The sequence below is a fragment of the Heterodontus francisci genome, chromosome 5 (genome assembly GCF_036365525.1).
Source record: "Heterodontus francisci isolate sHetFra1 chromosome 5, sHetFra1.hap1, whole genome shotgun sequence".
Lineage (NCBI taxonomy): Eukaryota > Metazoa > Chordata > Chondrichthyes > Heterodontiformes > Heterodontidae > Heterodontus > Heterodontus francisci.
This window is the reverse complement of record NC_090375.1, coordinates 197,988,759-198,008,579: the sequence shown is the minus strand read 5'-3', so window position 1 is coordinate 198,008,579 and position 19,821 is coordinate 197,988,759. Positions and strand designations below refer to the sequence as shown.

The 19,821-nt window shown below is 42.1% G+C and overlaps 1 protein-coding gene across 3 annotated transcripts in view; it reads right to left on the bottom strand.

Moving 5' to 3' along the window:
* The window catches only part of dpy19l1l (dpy-19-like 1, like (H. sapiens)), a 106,429-nt gene that overhangs the window by 19,863 nt on the left and 66,745 nt on the right, over nt 1-19,821 (bottom strand). For 2 of the 3 annotated variants that reach the window (XM_068032594.1, XM_068032596.1), the window contains one exon: nt 10,716-10,817. The exons of the other annotated variant lie outside the window; for it this stretch is intronic. In XM_068032594.1, coding sequence (XP_067888695.1) covers nt 10,716-10,817 — 102 coding nt within the window. The remainder of the gene's footprint in view (nt 1-10,715; nt 10,818-19,821) is intronic. 3 annotated transcript variants of the gene reach the window in all.

Below are 19,821 nucleotides of genomic sequence, written 5' to 3'. Positions count from 1 at the left end.
AAATCCTGCCACCTCTTATGCCGTGAGCCAAGAGTGGCAGGTGAAGCCTCCACCTCTTAGGAGCCTGGAACCCTCAGTACCTAGGTCGCAGACAATATTCCGCACTACATCCTCAACATCCTGGAACATCATGAATGTCCTGCTCCCAAGTTCATCACTTTGATCCCAGTACATTTCAATTTGAATAAATCATAAGTCGTTGATCTACCTCACTGATAAAAATATAAATCAATTTAAAATCAAATAGATTAAAAATAAGCTATCATGCTATTAATAAATCATAGAACCATAGAATTTATAGCTTAGAATGAGACCAATCAGCTCATAGTGACTGTATTGGTGCTAGATTTTCAAATGGAGCCATCTACCCGAATCTCATTTCCTTGGTGTCTCCTTGTGTATTTTTTATGTTCTCTTTCAAGCATATTTCTAATTCTACTTTGAATGATATTCTTGTCTCTTTGCTTCAACGGCCACTCCTAGCAAAATATTCCATGTTCTAACAGAGTGTGCTTCCAATGAGCCAGATGTCAGAAGGTCATGGGCTGAATTTCCACTCCAGAAACTGGAGCACGTATTCCAGGCTGACATTCCCAGTGTAGTACCGAGGGAGTGCCGCGCTGTGGGAGGGGCAGTGCCGAGGGAGCGCCGCGCTGTCGGAGTACTGTCTTTCGGATGAGATATTAAACTGAGGCCCCATCTGCCCTCTCAGGTGGACTTAAAAATCCCATGATGCTACTGAAACAAGAGCAGGGCACAGGGAAGTTCTGGTGATTAGTATTTTACCATCAACCAACACCACCAAAACTAACGCTTCTGGGAGCTTGCTGTGCAGAAAGTCGCTGTCATATTTCCTTCAGTGACAGCACTTCAAAAGTCCTTCATTCTGAAGCTCTGTGGGATGTTCTGAGGTGGAGAAAAAGGCTATGGAAATGCCATTTCTTCTAATGAAAGAATTATCCTAACTCCTTCCTCCATTATATGAGTGTTAGCCTTTAGTCTGTGTCCAGTTAGTGACTTATTAACCAGAAACAATCTTTCACTGTTCAACCACTCAGAATTTTAAAATCTATAAAATTTTCCAACCTTCTCTGTTCCAACAAAAAAAAAATCACATTTTTCACACCCTCCTTCATATCTCACATTCCTGGTATTGTCTAGTCAGTCAATCACTAAGGCACTAATATCTTGCCTATATGCAGATTCCCAGAAATGCACACAACATTCCAATTACGGCCTATGTAATATCTTGGAAGAATGCATCACTTCAATTTTATTGCAATTATTTATAAACCCCGGAATTCCTGCGGCTCTTTTTATAACACATAGTCCCACCCCCATATCTGAATCCCAGCTCTCTCTGCTTCTGCACTCTGTGTTAAGGACCTAACCATTTAGGGTGTACATCAATTCATGACTTTTCCCCAAAGGTACTATTTTGCATTTCTCTGCTAACCCAGCCATAGCCTCCTGCAGTCTCCAGCACTATTCCTCAATTTGCCATCCCAGCTAAGTCAGCGGCATCAGCAAACTCCAATGGCATTCGCCTTGTACTATATATAAATGATTTGGATATGGGCAAAAGCCAAAGATCACAAACCTTTGAGGCACACCACTACTCATCCATTTTCTCAGTCTGCTTTCTGGCCCTTAGCTATCTCTCTATCCATGCTGTCCCATTCCCTTTTACATCATGCACCTTAACTCTCATATGGCACATTATTAAATGTTGAGCATCCCATATATTCAATTAACCATGCATTACCTGTCCTTTACAAATCCACAGTACTGTTCCTGATTAGCTCAGACTGTCCTAAGCATTTCCTAACTTCCTCCTACAATGCTTTGCACCCAGACGCACAGCACAGGAAGGAAGGACAGAAATCCGTAACACCAGGTCTCTACTCCCAGGATTTCCAGAGCTTTGAGTAGGACAAATTGCAATAGGTGCAAACTAAGAGCTGCCATGGCAATAAACCGGGAGAGGGAATTATTGATATCTATCACGGAGCTTTTCAAACAAGGCATAGTTAAAACTGTGCTTCTCATTCAGCCCCAAGGCAGCATTTGACTGAGTGTGGCATCAAGACCCCTAGCAAAATTGAAGCCAACGGGAATTGAGGGGGGAACTCTTCACCGGTTGGAGTCATACCGAGCACAAAGAAAGATGGTTGTGGTTGTTGGAAGCCGATCATTTTAGCCCTAGGACATGGAATCATAGGAGGTTTACAGCACAGAAAGAGGCCACTTGGCCCATTGTGTCAGCGTCGGCCGAAAAAATAAGAGCCACCCAGCCTAATTCCACTTTCCAGCATTTGGTCCATAGCCCTGCAGGTTGTGGCACATCAGGTGCACATCCAAGCACCTTTTAAGTGAGTTGAGGGTTTCTGTCTCTACCACCCTTTCAGGCAGTGAGTTCCGGTCCTTCATCACCCTCTAGGTGAAAAAAACTTTTCTTCATTTCCCCTCTAATCCTTCTACCAATCACTTTAAATCCATGCCCCCTAGTCACTGACCCCTCTGCTCAGGTAAATAGGTCCTTCCCATCCACTCTATCCAGGACACTCACAATTTTGTACATCTCAATCAAATCTCCCCTCAGCCTCCTCTGTTCCGAGGAGAACAACCCCAGTCTATCAAATCTTTCCTTATTGTTGCAATTTTCCAGTCCTGGCAATATCCTCATAAATCTCCTGTGTACCCTCTGTAGTGCAATTACATCCTTTCTGTAATGAGGTGACCAGAACTGCACAAAGTACTCAAGTTGTGGTCTAACTAATGTTTTATATAGTTCCAGCATAACCTCCCTACTCTTATATTCTATGCCTTGGCTAATAAAGGAAAGGATTCCATATGCCTTCTTAACCACCTTCTCAACCTGTCCTGCTACTTTCAGGGATCTGTGGACATACACTCCAAGGTCCCTCACTTCCTCTACACCTCTCCATTTCCTCCCATTTATTGTGCATTCCTTTGGCTTCTTTGACCTCCTTAAATGCATCACCTCACACTTCACTGAGTTAAATTTCATTTGCCACTTTTCTACCCATAGAAACATAGAAAATAGGAGCAGGAGTAGGCCAATCGGCCCTTTGAGCCTGCTCCGCCAATCATTATGATCATCCAACTCAGTAATCTGTTACTGCTTTCGCCCCATACCCTTTGATCCCTTTAGACCCAAGAGCTATATCTAACGCCTTTTTGAAAACATACATTTTGGCCTCAACTGCTTTCTGTGGTAGCGAATTCCACAGGCTCACCACTCTCTAGGTGAAGAAATTTCTCCTCATCTCAGTCCTGAAAGGTTTACCTCGTATCCTTAGACTATGACCCCTGGTTCTGGACTCCCCCACCATCGAGAACATCCTTCCTGCATCTACCCTGTCAAGTCCTGTTAGAATCTTACAGGTTTCTGTGAGATCCCTCCTCACTCTTCTGAACTCCAGCGAATATAATCCCAACCGACTCAATCTCTCCTCATACGTCAGACCTGCCATCCCAGGAATCAATCTGGTAAACCTTCGCTGCACTCCCTCTATAGCAAGAACATCCTTCCTCAGATAAGCAGACGAAAACTGCACACAATATTCCAGATGTGGCCTCACCAAGGCCCTGCATAATTGCAGCAAGACATCCCTGTTCCTGCACTCGAATCCTCTCGCTATGAAGGCCAACATACCATATGACTTTTTTACCGCCTGTTGCACCTGCATGCTTACCTTCAGCGACTGGTGCACAAGAACACCCATGTCTCGCTGCATATTCCCCTCTCTCAGTTTATAGCCATTCAAATAATAGTCTGCCTTCCTGTTTTTGCTACCAAAGTGGATAACCTCACATTTATCCACATTATACTGCATCTGCCATGTATTAGCCCACTCACTCAACTTGTCCAAATCACCCTGAAGCCTCTCTGTATCCTCCTCACAACTCACCCTCCCACCCAGTTTTGTGTCATCTGCACATGTGGAGATATTACATTTAGTTCCCTCATCTAAATCATTAATATATATTGTGAATAGCTGGGGTCCTAGCACCAATCCCTGCGGTACCCCACTAGTCACTGCCTGCCATTCGGAAAAAGACCCATTTATCCCTACCCTTTGTTTCCTGTCTGCCAACCAATTTTCTATCCATCGCAATACACTACCCCCAATCCCATGTGCTTTAATTTTACATGCTAATCTCTTATGTGGGACTTTGTCGAAAGCCTTCTGAAAGTCCAAATAAACCACATCCACTGGCTCCCCCTCATCAATTCTACTAGTTCCATCCTCCAAGAATTCTGGTAGATTTGTCTACTAGATTTCCCTTTCGTAAATCCATGCTGACTCTGCCCGATTCTACCACAGTTCTCCAAGTGCTCTGCTATAAATCTTTGACAATGGACTCTAAAATTTTCCCCACTACCGACGTCAGGCTGACTGGTCTATAATTCCCTGCTTTCTCTCTATCTCCCTTTTTACATAGTGGGGTTACATTAGCTACCCTCCAATCTGTAGGAACTGCTCCAGAGTCTATAGAATCTTGGAAGATGACCACCAATGCATCCACTATTTCTAGGGCCACTTCCTTAAGTACTCTGGGATGCATACCATCAGGCCCTGGGGACCAGTCCATCGATATCTTCCAGCAGTCTACAGCTATCCTCTTTGCTATCAACCTCGTTGCCAATTTTTGTGTCAAATGCAAACTTCTTGATTATTCCCCCTACATTTATGTCCAAATCATTAATATATACCACACAAAGCAGGAGACCTAGTACTGAACACTACAGAACTCCACTGGAAACGGCCTTTGAGTCACAAAAACACCTTTTGTTTCCTGCCACTGAGCCAATTTTGTATCTAGCTTGCTACATTCCCCTGGATCCCACAGCCTTTTATTTTATTAACCAGTCTGCCATGTGGGACCTTGTCAAAAGCCTTGCTAAAATCCATGTAGACCACATCTACTGCACTACCCTCATCAATCCTCCTGTTCACTTCCTCAAAAAATTCAAACGTTTGACATGACCTTCTCTTAACAAATTCATGCTGACTATCCTTGATTAATCCTTGCCCTTCCAAGTGACAGTTTATCCTGTCTCTCAGATTTGATTCCAATAATTTGTCCACTACCAAGGTTAAATTGACCGGCCTGTAATTATTCGGTCTCTCCCTTGCTCCCCTTTTAAACAAAGGTACAGCGTTCGTGGACCTCCAATCCTCCAGCACCACTCCCTGTATCCAGTAAGGATTGGAGAATGATGGTCAGACCTTCTGCAATTTCCTCCCTGGCTTCTTTTAAGAGCCTAGGGTACATTTCATCCGGTCCTGGTGATTTATCAACTTTCATGGATGTTAATCCCCTTAATACTTCCTCTCTTCCTATGTTTATCAGATCCAATATGTCACATTCCTCCTCAACTACATCTGCATCGTCCCCCTCTTTTGTGAAGACAGACACAAAGTATTCATTAAAAACAATACCAATCTCTTCCGCCTCCACATATAGGTTACCTTTTTTTGTCTTTTATGGGCCCTGCTCTTTCCCTAGTTATCCTCTTACTCTTAAAACATCTATGGGTTCTTCTTGATTTTGCTTGCCAATATTCTTTCATGCCCTCTTTGCTTTCCTAATTTCCTTTATGATTTCAACTCTCCACTTTCTATACTCCTCTCGGCTTTCTATAGTATTGAGTTCTCGGCATTTGACATAAGCTTTTCTTTTCCGCCTTATCTTACCCTGTAAGCTCCTTTACATCCAGGGGCTCTAGATTTAGCTGTCCCATCCTTTTTCTTTGTGGGAACATGTTTACTCTGAACCCCCTGACCTCTCTTTTCAATACCTCCCACTGCTCCAACACAGATTTACCTTCAAGTAGCTGCTTCCAGTCCACTTTTGATAAATGATTTCTCAGTTTAGTAAAATTGGACTCACCCAATTTAGAACTTTAACCCCTGTTCTATCTTTGTCCTTTTCCATAATGTTGGTTTTAACTGAATTATGATCACCAACACCAAAATGCTCTCCCACTGCCACTCCTTTCACCTGCCCAGCTTCATTACCTAAAACCAAGTCCAGAACCACACCCTATCTTGTTGGACTTGCTACATACTGGCCAAAAAAGTTCTCCTGAATGCACCTTAAGAATACTGTTCCCTCCATTCCTTTCACACAAACTATCCCAATTAATATTGTAGTTAAAATCCCCTATTACTGCCCTATTGTTTTTGCATTTCTCAGAGATTTGCCTACATATTTGCTCTTCTATCTCCCTCTGACTGTTTGGAGATCTATAGTACACTCTCAGTAGTGTGCCTGCTCTTTTTTTTGTTCCTATACTCAATTCATATGGCCTCAATTGATGATCCTTCTAACATACCATTCCTCCTCACACCTATAATTGCTTCTCTAACCAAAATTGCCATCCCCCCATCCCCCTCTCTATCTCGTCTGAAAACCCTGTAACCAGGAACACTGAGCTGCCACTCCTGTCCCTCTTTAAACCATGTTTCTGTAATAACTATATCATACTGCCACGTTTCCATCTGTGCCCGCAGCTCGTTTGCTTTATTTGCTATACTCCTTGCATTGAACTATATACCCTTGAGCACTGCCAAACTATTTCAAAAAAATTTTCTATCCTTGCAGGAGTTCCTCAGTGTAGGGCCCCAGGCCCAACCATCTTCAGCTGTTTCATTAATAAAGTTAGAGGTGGGGACATTCACTGATAATTGCAGTGTACAATACATTCACAATCCTCAGATACTGAGATACCTGCAAGCAACAAGACCTGGACGACATTCTGGCTTGGGCTGATAAGCGCCAGGTAACATTCGTGCCACATAAGTGCCACATAAGTGCCAGGCAATGAGCATCTCTAACAAGAGAGAATCTATCTCCCTATGACATACATTACCATTGCTGAATCCCCACCATTAACATCCTTGGGGTCACCACTGACCAGAAATGTAACTGAACCAGCCATACAAATACTGTGACTACAACAGTAGGTCAGAGGCTGAGAATTCTGTGGTGAGTAACTCACCTCCTGACTGCTCAAAATCTGTTCACCATCTACAAGGCACAAGTCAGGAGTGTGATGAAATACTCTCCAATTGCCTGGATGGGTGCAGCTCCAACACCACTCAAGAAGCTCGACACCATCCAGGACAAAGCAGCTCACTTGTTTGGAACCCCATCCAACACCTTGAACAGTCACTCCCTCCACAACTGATGCACAGTGGCTACAGTGTACACTATCTACAAGAGGAACTGCAGTAACTCACCAAGGCTCTTTCAACAGCACCTTCCAAACATGCAACCTCTACCACCTAGAAAGACAGGGCAGCAGATGCATGGGGACACAACCATCTGCAAGATCCCTTCCAAATCACTCACCATCCTAACTTGGAACTATATTACAATTCCTCCACGGTCAGATCAAAATCGTGGAATTCCCTTCCTATCAGCATGATGGCTATATCTATACCACATGGGCTGCAGCAGTTCAAGAAGGTGGCTCACCACCTATTTCTCAAGGGCAATCAGGGATGGGCAATAAATGGTGGCCTTGCCAGCGACACCCATATCCCAAGAACAAATAAAAAAAATTGACAGCTGATTCCTGAACTGGCTCTGGACCTCTGCTTCTTAGCTCCACTGAGGAAGCAGGGATAAAGGAGGACTGGTGTACGTGGGTGGAATTAGCCAATGGGGTAAGCATGGATGGGTCTGTCTTAAAACATGGAAAATGGGACAACCTGGCTTAGATCGGAAAGGGTAAATGAAAATAGTTTGGACAGTTGTTTCCCTAAAGAGCACTTTCACGGCCATCAAATGTAAATGACTTGTGATGACAATTCAAAAATCCCACAATGGATATAGGACATCTTGCATCAAATACACAAATTTAACGCTTGGAATATGAGCAATAGCTAGCAAGGATATAGATAAACAGGTAAATACCATGACAAATTAGTGAGACGGTTAAATTAGAAAGACAGATTACATAAACTTGGCCTGTATTCCCTTGAATTTAAAAAATTGATGTGATCGAGGTGTATAAAATGTTAAAAGGATTTGATAGGGTCAATGGAGGAAAACTATTTACTCTGGTGGGGAAATCAAGAAAGGGGGAACATAATCTTAAAATTAGAGCTAGGTCATTCAGGAGCAAAATCAGGAAGCACTTTTTCAGACAAAGGGTAGTGGTAATCTAGAATTCTCTCCCTCAGCAGGCTGTAGAGGTAGGGATATGGAGCAAAAGCAGGTAAATGGAGTTGAGGTATAGATCAGCCATGGTCTAAATGGAATAAAAACAGAAAATGATGGAAATATTCAGCAGGTCAGGCAGCGGGAGAGAGAGAGAGAGAGAGGGAGAGAGAGGGAGAGAGAGGGAGAGAGAGGGAGAGAGAGGGAGAGGGAGAGAGGGAGAGAGGGAGAGAGAGAGAGAGAGAGAGAGAGAGAGAGAGAGAGAGAGAGAGAGAGAGAGAGAGAGAGAGAGAGAGAGAGAGAGAGAGAAAAACAGGCCAATGATCATTGATCAAAACTAAAATCTGACAATCTGTCAGATGCAACTGGCCAGCTGAGTACCTCCAGTATTTTCTGTTTTTATTTCAGATTTCCAGCATCTGCATTGATTTGCTTATGAATGAATGCCAGGACAGGGTTTAGGGGCTGAATGGCCTACTCCTGTTCCTATGAAGTCTGCTTGTACCTTTATGTGACAAAGGTAACTTTCCCTCTTTAACCTGTCGACAGCCTTTGACATTGGTTGACCATACCATCCTCCTCCAACACCTCTCCACGGTCGTCCAACTGGGTGGGACTGCACTCACCTATTCTTACCTTTCTAATCGTAGCCAGAGAATCACTTGCAACGGCCGCTCTTCCTGCTCCCACACCATTACCTCTAGTGTCGCCCAAGGATCTATCCTTGGCCCCTTCTATTTCTCATCTACGTGATGTCCCTCAGCGACATCAACCGAAAGTATGGAGTTAGTTTTCACATGTTTGCTCACAACATTCAGCTCTACCTCACCACCACTTCTCTCTACTCCTCCACTGTTGCTAAATTATCAGACTGTTTATCCTACATCCGGAACTGGATAAGCAGAAATTTTCTCCAATTAAATATTGGAGAGACTGAAGCCATTGCTTTTGGTCCCCACTCCAAAACTCCATTCCCTAGCTACCGACTCCATCCCTCTCCCTGGCAATAGTCTGAGATTAAGCCAGTCTGTTCACAACCTTGGTGTCACATTTGACCCCGAGATGGGCTTCTGACCTCATATTTGTGCCATCACGAAGACTGCCTATTTCCACCTCCGTAACATCGCCTGATTCTGCCTGTCACAGCTCATGGAAGATGGTTGCGTAGCAGTAATGTTACTAAACTAAGTAATACAGAGGTTCAGGCTAATGCCCTGGGTATGCGCTCAAATCCCACCATGGAAGCTGGTGGAATTTAAATTCAATTAATTAATAAAAATCTGGAATTGAAAGCTTGTCACAGTAATGAAGCTATCACCGATTGTCGTAAAAACCCATCTGGCTCATTAATGTCCTTTAGGGAAGGAAATCTGCTGTCCTTACCTGGTCTGGCCTACATGTGACTCCAGACCCATAGCAATGTGGTTGACTCTTAACTGCACTCTAAAATGGCCTAGCAAGCCACTCAGTTGCCAAGGGCAATTAAGATGGGCAACAAATGCTGGCTTTGCCAACGACAACCACATCCCATAAAAGAATAAAAAAAAAGAAACCCTCATTCACATGCCTTTGTTACCTCTAGACTTGACTATTCCAACACACTCTTGGCTGGTTTCCCACATCTACACTCCCTAAACTTGAGGTCATTCAAAACCCTGCTGCCCGTGTCTTAACTCACACCAAGTCCTGTTCCCTTGTCATCCCCGTGCTCGCTGACCTACATATGCTCCCAGTCAATCAACATCTTCATTTTAAAATTCTCATCCTTGTTTCCAAATACCTCCATGGCCTCGCCCCTCTCTTTCTGTGTAATCTCTTCCAACCCCACAACCCTCCAAGATAGCTGTGCGCCTCTAATTCTGGCCTCTTGTGCATCCCTAATTTTAATCGCTCCACCATTGGTGGCTGCACCTTCAGTTGCCTAGGTCCCAAGCTCTGGAATACCCTCCCTACACCTTTCCATCTCGCTTTCCTCCTTTAAGACACTCCTTAAAACCTACCTCTTTGACCAAGCTTTTGGTCATCTGACATTATATCTCCTTTTGTGGCTTGGTGTCATACTTTGTTTTATAATGTTCCTGTAAAGCACCTTGGGACATTTCATTACGTTGAAGATGCTATATGAATATAAGTTGTTGTTGTTGTTGCCCCTTCTGAAAACTGAGTCACACTTGAGTGTGTGCTTTTGGTGCATTCTGTGACATGCATTAAACTAAACCTCTTTGCTTATCCTCTACAATACATATCCTCAGTAACTCCATATAGATCAAAAGACTGGAATCATAAAATGAGAGAATAGTAAGATGCAATTTTAACTCTTCCTGAAGAAACAACTCCCACTATATCAGAAGCAGAGAAACAATATTACTCACATGGATCACTACCCGATTAATTAGTCTACAGAAAAACCCAAGAAATAATTACACAAAATTAAATGTTCTTACCCCTCTTTATATCAGATACTGATGCCCTTGTCCCAACCCAATTGTCACGGAAATAGAACCTGGTCAGTGTACCTCTATTCGAGTTTTGCAGAATCGGTCAGGCAATCTTAGGTTGTGAGTACAATAAACGTCTTGTACGGTGGAGGGTGAGTATTGAGCTCCCATCCTATCCACCTAAAAGACAATATGTGCATCCCTTATGTAGGTACAACTACTTAGAAGTCAAATGTATTCTATGTGAACTGAATGTACTATTAACTCAACTTAAAAAATTAACTTCATAACTTAACAAAATTAAATGTCTAGATGAGTGATACTGCCTGTCTCGCAACAGCTTCCTCATTCTCTGAATTAAAGCATACTGCAGCAGTAGTCCCATATTGCAAACAGAGAAACAGAAGGCGATTCCTTTAAGATAATTTAACATATTAGCTATATGACTCTCCCTTTCCATGCTATATAAATAAGTGCTTCTCTTGGGCTATGCCAGTTGATTTATCATAAAATCAGAACAGCACAGAATGAGGCCATTTGGCCCATCGTGCCTGCACTGGTTCTTTGCAAGAGCTATCCAATTAATCCCACTCTCCTGCTCTTTCCCTATAGCCCTGCAATTTTTTTCCTTTTCAAATATATAGATCCAATTCCCTTTTGAAAATTCCTGTTGAATCAAGTTTCCACCACCCTGCAAGGCAGTGAGATTTAAATTACAACTTGCTGCATAGAAAAATTGTTTCATCTCTCCTCTCGGGTTCTTCTGCCAATAATCTTAAATCTATATCCTCTGGTTACCAACCCTCCTGCCAGTGGAAAGTTTCTCCTTATTTATTCTATCAAAACTTTCCATGCCAAATTTATCAGAGAAGGCAGAAGTGTACTTAAATCATTGTAATATGAGTAAATGGGAAAAACATTTTTTCAAACTATATTCAAAATTCATGGGCTACTGGGAACGCCTGCTATGTGGAGGATGTTTTCATTTAAAGAATCAGGAAGACTATAAAAGGGAGGTGTCCATGCAGTTTGCCTGATTCTTTGCCTGTAGTTCAGCATCCATAGAAATGGATACTGTCATCCCATAAGAAAAAACATCTAGGAAACTGTCACTTGTACAGAGTGGCATCATCCTGGGGTCACCTTGGTCAGAAGCTTACTGCAACCCCTATGATATAATAAGAACGTGTTGCAGCTTAGCTGGAGGAAGCAGTGGTAGTAGCAAGTATTCATAATATAAACTCCATTGCTTCAGATGAGAGAACTAAGGGCAGGGAAGGGTTCTTTGCATGCTGAAGTTGATCTACATTCATTTTTGCAAGAGAGGCCAACACACCCGCCCATATAGCAATCCAATGAGCCTTAGTTAGAGTGACTTATGGCACAGAAGGAGGCTATTCGGCCCATCGAGTCCATGCCAACTCTCTGTGGAGCAATCCAGTCAGACCCACTCCCCCGTTCGATCCCCGCAGCCTTTCAAGTGCCCATCCAATTTCCTTTTGAAATCATTGATTGACTCCACTCCCACCACCCTCGTAGGCAGTGAGTTCCAGGTCATTACCACTTGCTGCATAAACAAGTTCTTCCTCACATTCCCCTGGCATCTCTTACCCAAAACCTTCAATCTGTGGTCCCAGTCCTTGTCTACCTCACCCAAGCCTGTCATAATCTTGTACATCTCTATCAAATCTCCCCTGCTCCAAAGAGAACAACCCCAGCTTTTCCAACCTAAGCTTGTAACTAAAACCCCTCATCCATGGAACCATTCTGATAAAGTTGCTGTAAGAGTTTGGGTTCATAGCAGTGCTGCGTCACTGCTGCATTCAAAAGAAGCCAGAATCTGGAGATATTTTCTTTTTGGTAGCTCAATAAAGCACCTTCTGACGTTTAACAAGGAAACCTATCAGACCCAAAATGCAGTGTATAACATCTTGTGTGGATCTGAATTGGTGATAGTATTTTAAGAGCCATTTTGAGAGGAATTGAAAATAAAAGTAAGGATGTTATGCTTCAGTTATACAGGGTATTGGTGAGACCACATCTCAAATACTGTGTGCAGTTTTGGTCTCCTTAGTTAAGGAAGGATGTAAATGCTTTGGAGGTGGTTCAGAGGAGGTTTACTAGATTGATGCCTGGAATGAGCAGCTTGTCTTATTACGAAGAAGACTGATGAGGGAAGGGCGGTGGATGTTGTCTATATGGACTTTAGTAAAGCCTTTGACATGGCAGACTGGTGCAAAAGGTGAAGTCACACGGGATCAGAGGTGAGCTGGCAAGATGGATACAGAACTGGCTCAGTCACAGAAGACAGAGGATAACAGTGGATGGGTGTTTTTCTGAATGGAGGGATGTGACTAGTGGTGTTCCGCAGGGATCAGTACTGGGACCTTTGCTGTTTGTAGTATATATAAATGATTTGGAGGAAAATGTAGCTGGTCTGATGAGTAAGTTTGCGGACGACACAAAGGTTGCTGGAGTTGCGGATAATGATGAGGATTGTCAGAGGATACAGCAGGATATAGATCGGTTGGAGACTTGGGCGGAGAAATGGCAGATGGAGTTTAATCCGGACAAATGTGAGGTAATGCATTTTGGAAGGTCTAATACAGGTGGGAGGTATACAGTAAATGGCAGAACCCTTAGGAGTATTGACAGGCAGAGAGATCTGGGCGTACAGGTCCACAGGTCACTGAAAGTGGCAATGCAGGTGGATAAGGTAGTCAAGAAGGCATAAGGCATGCTTGCCTTCATCGGTCGGGGCATAGAGTATAAAAATTGGCAAGTCGTGTTGCAGCTGTACAGAACCATAGTTAGGCCACACTTAGAATATTGCGTGCAATTCTGGACGCCACACTACCAGAAGGATGTGGAGGCTTTGGAGAGGGTACAGAGGAAGTTTACCAGGATGTTGCCTGGTCTGGAGGGCATTAGCTGTGAGGAGAGGTTGGAAAAACTCGGATTGTTTTCACTGGAACGACGGAGGCGGAGGGGCGACATGATAGAGGTTTACAAAGTTATGAGAGGCATGGACAGAGTAGATAGTCAGAAGCTTTTTCCCAGGATGGAAGAGTCAGTTACTAGGGGACATAGGTTTAAGGTGAGAGGGGCAAAGTTTAGAGGGGATGTGCGAGGCTAGTTTTTTTTACACAGAGGGTGGTGAGTGCCTGGGACTTGCTGCCAGGGGAGGTGGTGGAAGCAGATACGATAGCGACGTTTAAGAGACATCTTGACAAATACATGAATAGGATGGGAATAGAGGGATATGGGCCCCGGAAGTGCAGAAGGTGTTAGTTTCGGCAGGCATCAAGATCGGTGCAGGCTTGGAGGGCCGAATGGCCTGTTCTTGTGCTGTACTGTTCTTTGAAAGGTTGGACAGACTGGGCTTGTTTTCACTGGAGTTTAGAAGAGTGAGGGGAGACTTGATTGAAGTTTATAAGATCCTGAATGGTCTTGACAAGGTGGATGTGGAAAGGATGATTCCTCTTGTGGGTGAGTCCAGAACAAGGGGGCACTGTTTTAAAATTAGGGATCACCCTTTTAGGACAGAGACAAGGAGAAATGTTTTCTCAAGAGGGTTGTGCGACTTTGGAATTCTCTGCCTCAGAAGGTGGTGGAGGCAGGGTCATTGAATATTTTTAAGGCGTAGGTGGATAGATTCTTGTTAGGCAAGGGAATCAAAAATTATTGGGGGTAGCTGGGAGTTTGGAATTCGAGACAGAAACAGATCAGCCATGATCTTATTGAATGGCGGAGCAGGCTTGACGGCCGAATGGCCTACTTCTGCTCCTAACTCATATGGTCTTATGGTCCAGGATCACTTTTAACTACTGCGTAGTTTCTGAAACCTTTAAGGGCAGTTTTATACTTGGGCTGTCAAAAAGAAGCTTTGCTCAGAAAGGAAAGGAACTTGCGTTTTACAACCTCCAGACATCCCAAAGCACTTTACAGTCAATTAAATATTTTTGAAGTGTAATCATTGTTGTAAAGTAGGAAATGCGGCAGCTGATTGTGAACAGCAAGATCTCACGAACAGCAATGGGATAATGACCAGATATTCTGTTTTTAGTGATGTTGGTTAGGGGATAAATATTGGCCCGAACACCAACAGAGACAAACATGCTCTGGCAATGGATCTGACACCTATCCTTAGAACATTAAAAACAGATGAGCACAGTATTCACTCGCGTTGATATGTTAAAGTATTGTCGGAGTTGTCTGCAAGGTCGTCTATTTTGACATGCTCAATAATATTCCAACACCTATAACTAAAGCTGTATATTTGCATTTACTTCAGAGTCCCTGCAGTTCTGTGAAGTCAAATGATCTGAAGTATTTTAAGAAATGTTCTATACAAACTGTGGAACACGTCTATGAACTGCATTGATGCATCAGACCCTTCCAAGCATGAACTCCTGCAGCTCTGGGGGAAAAAAACCGCACATTTTGTACAACATATAACCTTACAAATGGTTGATCCACCACGAACAAACTATGATCAATAAACCTACCTATTTACTCCATTCTGTCAGGGATCTAACTTTTGAAGGGTTAAAATTAGTTTCAATAAGGCACTGGTGAAAGATAAGTCAGAGAAAGACTGTTTCAGCACCAATGATTTAACTATCACCATGACATATGCCCAGGGCCAGGCAAAACTGCAACTCGTGAAACATGCATTGGGGAAACCAAAGGCACAATGCCAGATATTAAGTCTCCATAGTTTCCTTCCATTCAAATGGCAGCATTTGAAGAATGAATGAATTAAAGGTCACTTTTTAGATTTCTCTTATTTTAATTAATAAACTAAACATCAATACAATCAATCATTGATTACTTCATCTTCCATTCATTACATATAGTTTTACAATCATGCTCTTTTCTGATTTGATTTGTTCTTGACTCATGGGTTTCAGTGCATGATCAGTTGGTATACTTTGCAGATACTGTGTAATTGAGTATGTGCTGAATATGGAGTTGAGACTAGTTTGACCCAACAGGTGATTGCAATAGTCCTTCTCTTTGTCTTTTGGGGACACAGGTTTAAATCCCACCTTGTGGGATTAAAATTTAACTAATAAATTCAATTAAATAATAAAAAGCTGGAACTGAAAGCTAGTCTCAGTAATAGTGCCATGCAACTATAATTGATTGTCGTAAAAACCCATCTGGTTCACTAATGTCCTTTAGAGAAGGAAATCTGCTGCCCTTACCTGGTCTGGCCTACATGTGACTCCAGACCCACAGTAATGTGGTTGACTCTTAATTGACCTCTGAAATGGCCTAGCAATCCACTCAGTTCAAGGGTAATTAGGGATGGGTAACAAATGGTGGCCTAGTCAGCGACGCCCACATCCCATGAAAGAATTTTTTTAAATTGATCATATGCAATTACTATTGCTATGCTGTTCCAAACAGACCACCACATCAGCAAAAGCCTATTCGCAAAAGACAAATTCTATTTAGACTGATGACATCATCCTGTTGTAGACATAATACCATTTGTTGCTTTGCTGCCTGATTTCTATTTTTCCCCCTCATATTTGCTAGGCCGCTCAGTACTATAGACCATCAATTTCCTATCTGACAGGCCAGCCAATAAGCCTGCTCTCAGCGACCCAGTCTATGACCTTCTCTTCCTGTGGAGAAACCCCTAGCTTTTGTTCAGTGCATCTTTGAATACAAAGCTGAAATTAGTAACTTGGGCTGGATTTATGGGGATGAACTCTCATCTACCAATGAATAAAATATGCTTTTAAAAGTTTCTAGTCATATCACTGGTAATGGAGAGGTTTTTTTGAGAAAGACATGTACATTGCTATGTCACCAAAATGAAAAAATACATATTAAAAGGTTAAAGTTTTTTCACAAAATTGGAAAAACACTAGATAAACCGAGAACTCAAGTGCCTGGGAAATGTTAGCACTTGGTACAACAGTGTAAAACCAATATTTGCACTGTTACTGAGCTACAAGAACTAGGAAGGTCTGTGTTACTTTAGCCAGTTTCAGCTAGGGCAGCAGTGAGGTGCTGTGAGATGACCACAATATTACAGGATAAAACTAGAGGAAAAAGAACAATTTTCCAGTTTGCCTGGGAACACATATCTAAAGGCTGGCTGAGATCAGGTTCCAGTTCAGCTTCAATGCTGAAATAATGCAATGACAACAGCCAACTAGGAGTACACATGAAGAGCATCTGATAGGGCAAGGCACTTGAGCTGGCAGTATGCTATAAAACAGCATACTCGTACTCACTCCTTCAGAACACAATAGATGAGAGATGTTTCACAAATTAAATACGTTTATTGCTACTTGACAGTGTTAACGAATGAGAAACAATCTAAATGATGCATCAACATTTGAACCATGGTATTATTTATTCAGTTACCCAAGGCAGTTAACAACTACCCAATTTGTTTGATTGCAATATACTACTCAAATACAAGAGGTGGCACATGAATCCCTAGTGTTCATATTTCATTTCAAAGTTATATTTGAAATCAAAGAAAAATCTAGAAATTAACTTTTGGTAGCAATATAAATATAGAATAACCTGGAAAGCAAGTGTATTTGATGATATCAAAAAGCATATAAAGTTACACAGAGGAAACTTGGGGGTATGGAAGTACTTTAATAGATAACATAGGAAGAGGAGGTGGTCATTTAACCCCCTTTGAGTCTGTTCTGCCATTCAATTAGATCATGGCTGATCTGCAACCTACTCCATATACCCTTCTTTGACCCATATCCCTAACTACCTTAGGTTAACAAAAATCTATCAATCTCAGATTTAAAATGTACAATTGATCCAGTGTCAGTTGCCATTTACAAGAGAATTCCAAACTTCAACCACCCTTTTGAGTGTAGAAGTGCTTTCTTTTTTCACTCCTGAAAGGCCTGCCTCTAATATTTAGACAATGCCCCCTCGCCCTGGACTCCCCTTAATAGCTTGAAAACCTGAATCAAATCACCCCTTGACCTTCTAAATCAGAGGGAATAAAACACTAGTTTGTTTAATCTCTCCTTGTAAACTTAACCCTTGGAGTCCAGGTATCATTCTGGTAAATCTACACTGTACTCCCTTAAAGGCCAATACATCGTTCCTAAGGTGTGGTGCTCAGAACTGCTCAGAGTACTCCAGGTGTGGTCTAACCAGGGCTTTGTATAGCTGTAGCATAACTTCTACCCCTTGTATTCTAGTCCTCTAGATAGAAAGGATGTAAATATCAAGGATGCTTGTGTGACTTGAAGGCCCTAAATGTCGATCATCACACCTGTGAGTCACTAGCAGGCAAAAGAGGGAATTAGCGACACATCCTATGGACTGGCGTGCATTATGACGACAAGTGGCTACAGCACCTTGGTAACAGGCACCCATGCGGAATACACACACAGCATCACTTAGCAGCTTCACGTGCGGCACTTGTGGCAGAACCTGCCTCTCAAGGATTGGCCTTCACAGCCATCAACAAAGGTGCACCAAGAGAAGACACCCCACCTAAGTAGATTGTTTGCTGCGTGTCTATCATCTTCTGTCTACGAAAGGATGCCAACAAGATATAAAGGCCAGCATTCCATTAGTCTCTCTGATTTTTTTGTACCTTTTTATGATATTTAATGATCTATATATGTGGACGCCCTAGTCTCTTTGGACTTCCACTGCTTCTAGCTCATCACCATTTAGAAAGCACCCTTTTATTCTTTTTAGGTTAAAAGTAGCAATTGATGCTAGATCAAAGGTAAATTTCAAATTTGAGATTGACAGATTTTTGTTACCAAAGGTATTAAGGGATATGGGGCAAAGGCAGGTAATTGGAGTTAGGTTGCAGATTAGCCACAATCTCACTGAATGGCAGAACAGACTCGGGGGGGAGCTAAATGGCCTACTTCTGTTCCTATGTTGAGACATTCTTTTATACTAAAGTATTTCCATATCCCCAGAGTACTTTTCCTCCATGAGATTTTTTGTATACTTTCCGGTATCATTAAAGATTCTTGTTTCCCAGGGTTATTCTACATTTATATTTCTAAAATTGCCAACATATGCCGATATTGGAATCTATTAGCCAGTTTTGACCATTCACTTAAGCTTTTAATGTCTCTGTAATTTTATGCTTCCATCTACACTGTGTATAATGTTGCCTATCTTCGTGAAATCGACAGACTAGGATATTTGGCTCTCTGTACAATAATATAATACATTAATAGATACTGTGAATAGTAGATGCTTGCGGGACACCACTAGTCACATCCTGCCAATTAGAGTACCTGCCCATTATCCCTATTTGCTGCAACCTGGCACTCAGCCAAATACCTAACCAGGCCTTCAATTCTATGGGCATCAAATCTAGCTAACAGTCTCTTCTGAGATTTTCTCAAATACCCTCTGAAAGTCTATGTAAATAGCACTGATAGACATTCCCCAGTCCACTACTTTAGTCACCTCATCAAAAAAAAAAATTCAATCAGATTTGTCAGGCATGACCTCTTTACAAACCTATGCTGGCTCTCTCTGATTGGCTGAAAATTTTCAAGATGGTCAGTTCTCTATCCTGAATTCTAGACTCAAGTAATTTCCCAATAACAGATGCCAAGCTAACTGGTCTAAAATTCCCTGGTTTCCTTTTCTCACCTCTCTTATATAGTGGAGTTATTTAAAATACTGCTAATACAATGCCCCCATCCTGGAGAAGTACTGTTGTGTTCTTAACTCCGAACCTGGCTCTACAACTGCAGATAAATAACTTTAAACAGAAATTGCCGGTCTCTGGGTTTCTAGTTACAGAGAGAATGCTGAACTTCTGCTGAAAGTATCTTTTATTCCAATATTAATTTTATCAACTAACCTACAGGCTAATTTCAGCTTTTCTACTCAGAAAAACTGAGCAAGAAGAATTAAAATCAATAATTCTGTAATGCCAAAAAAAATTCTCTTTACATAAACAATTTTTTCAACACTCTTAATCATGAAGCATATTGAATGGCTATCTGAAAATAGTAAATACTTTAAATACACATCATAAATCAAAATGGTTACTTTGTTGCTGAAAAAGAGAGAGAGAGAGAGAAGCCTTGAATGGGGAAGCAGTAATGGGAACAGTCCTTCATTTCCTGGGCACACGGAGACGTTGTCAATTTAGTACTTCTAGGGAGGGAAAGTTTGCTTATTAGTTGGTCTCTTGTGG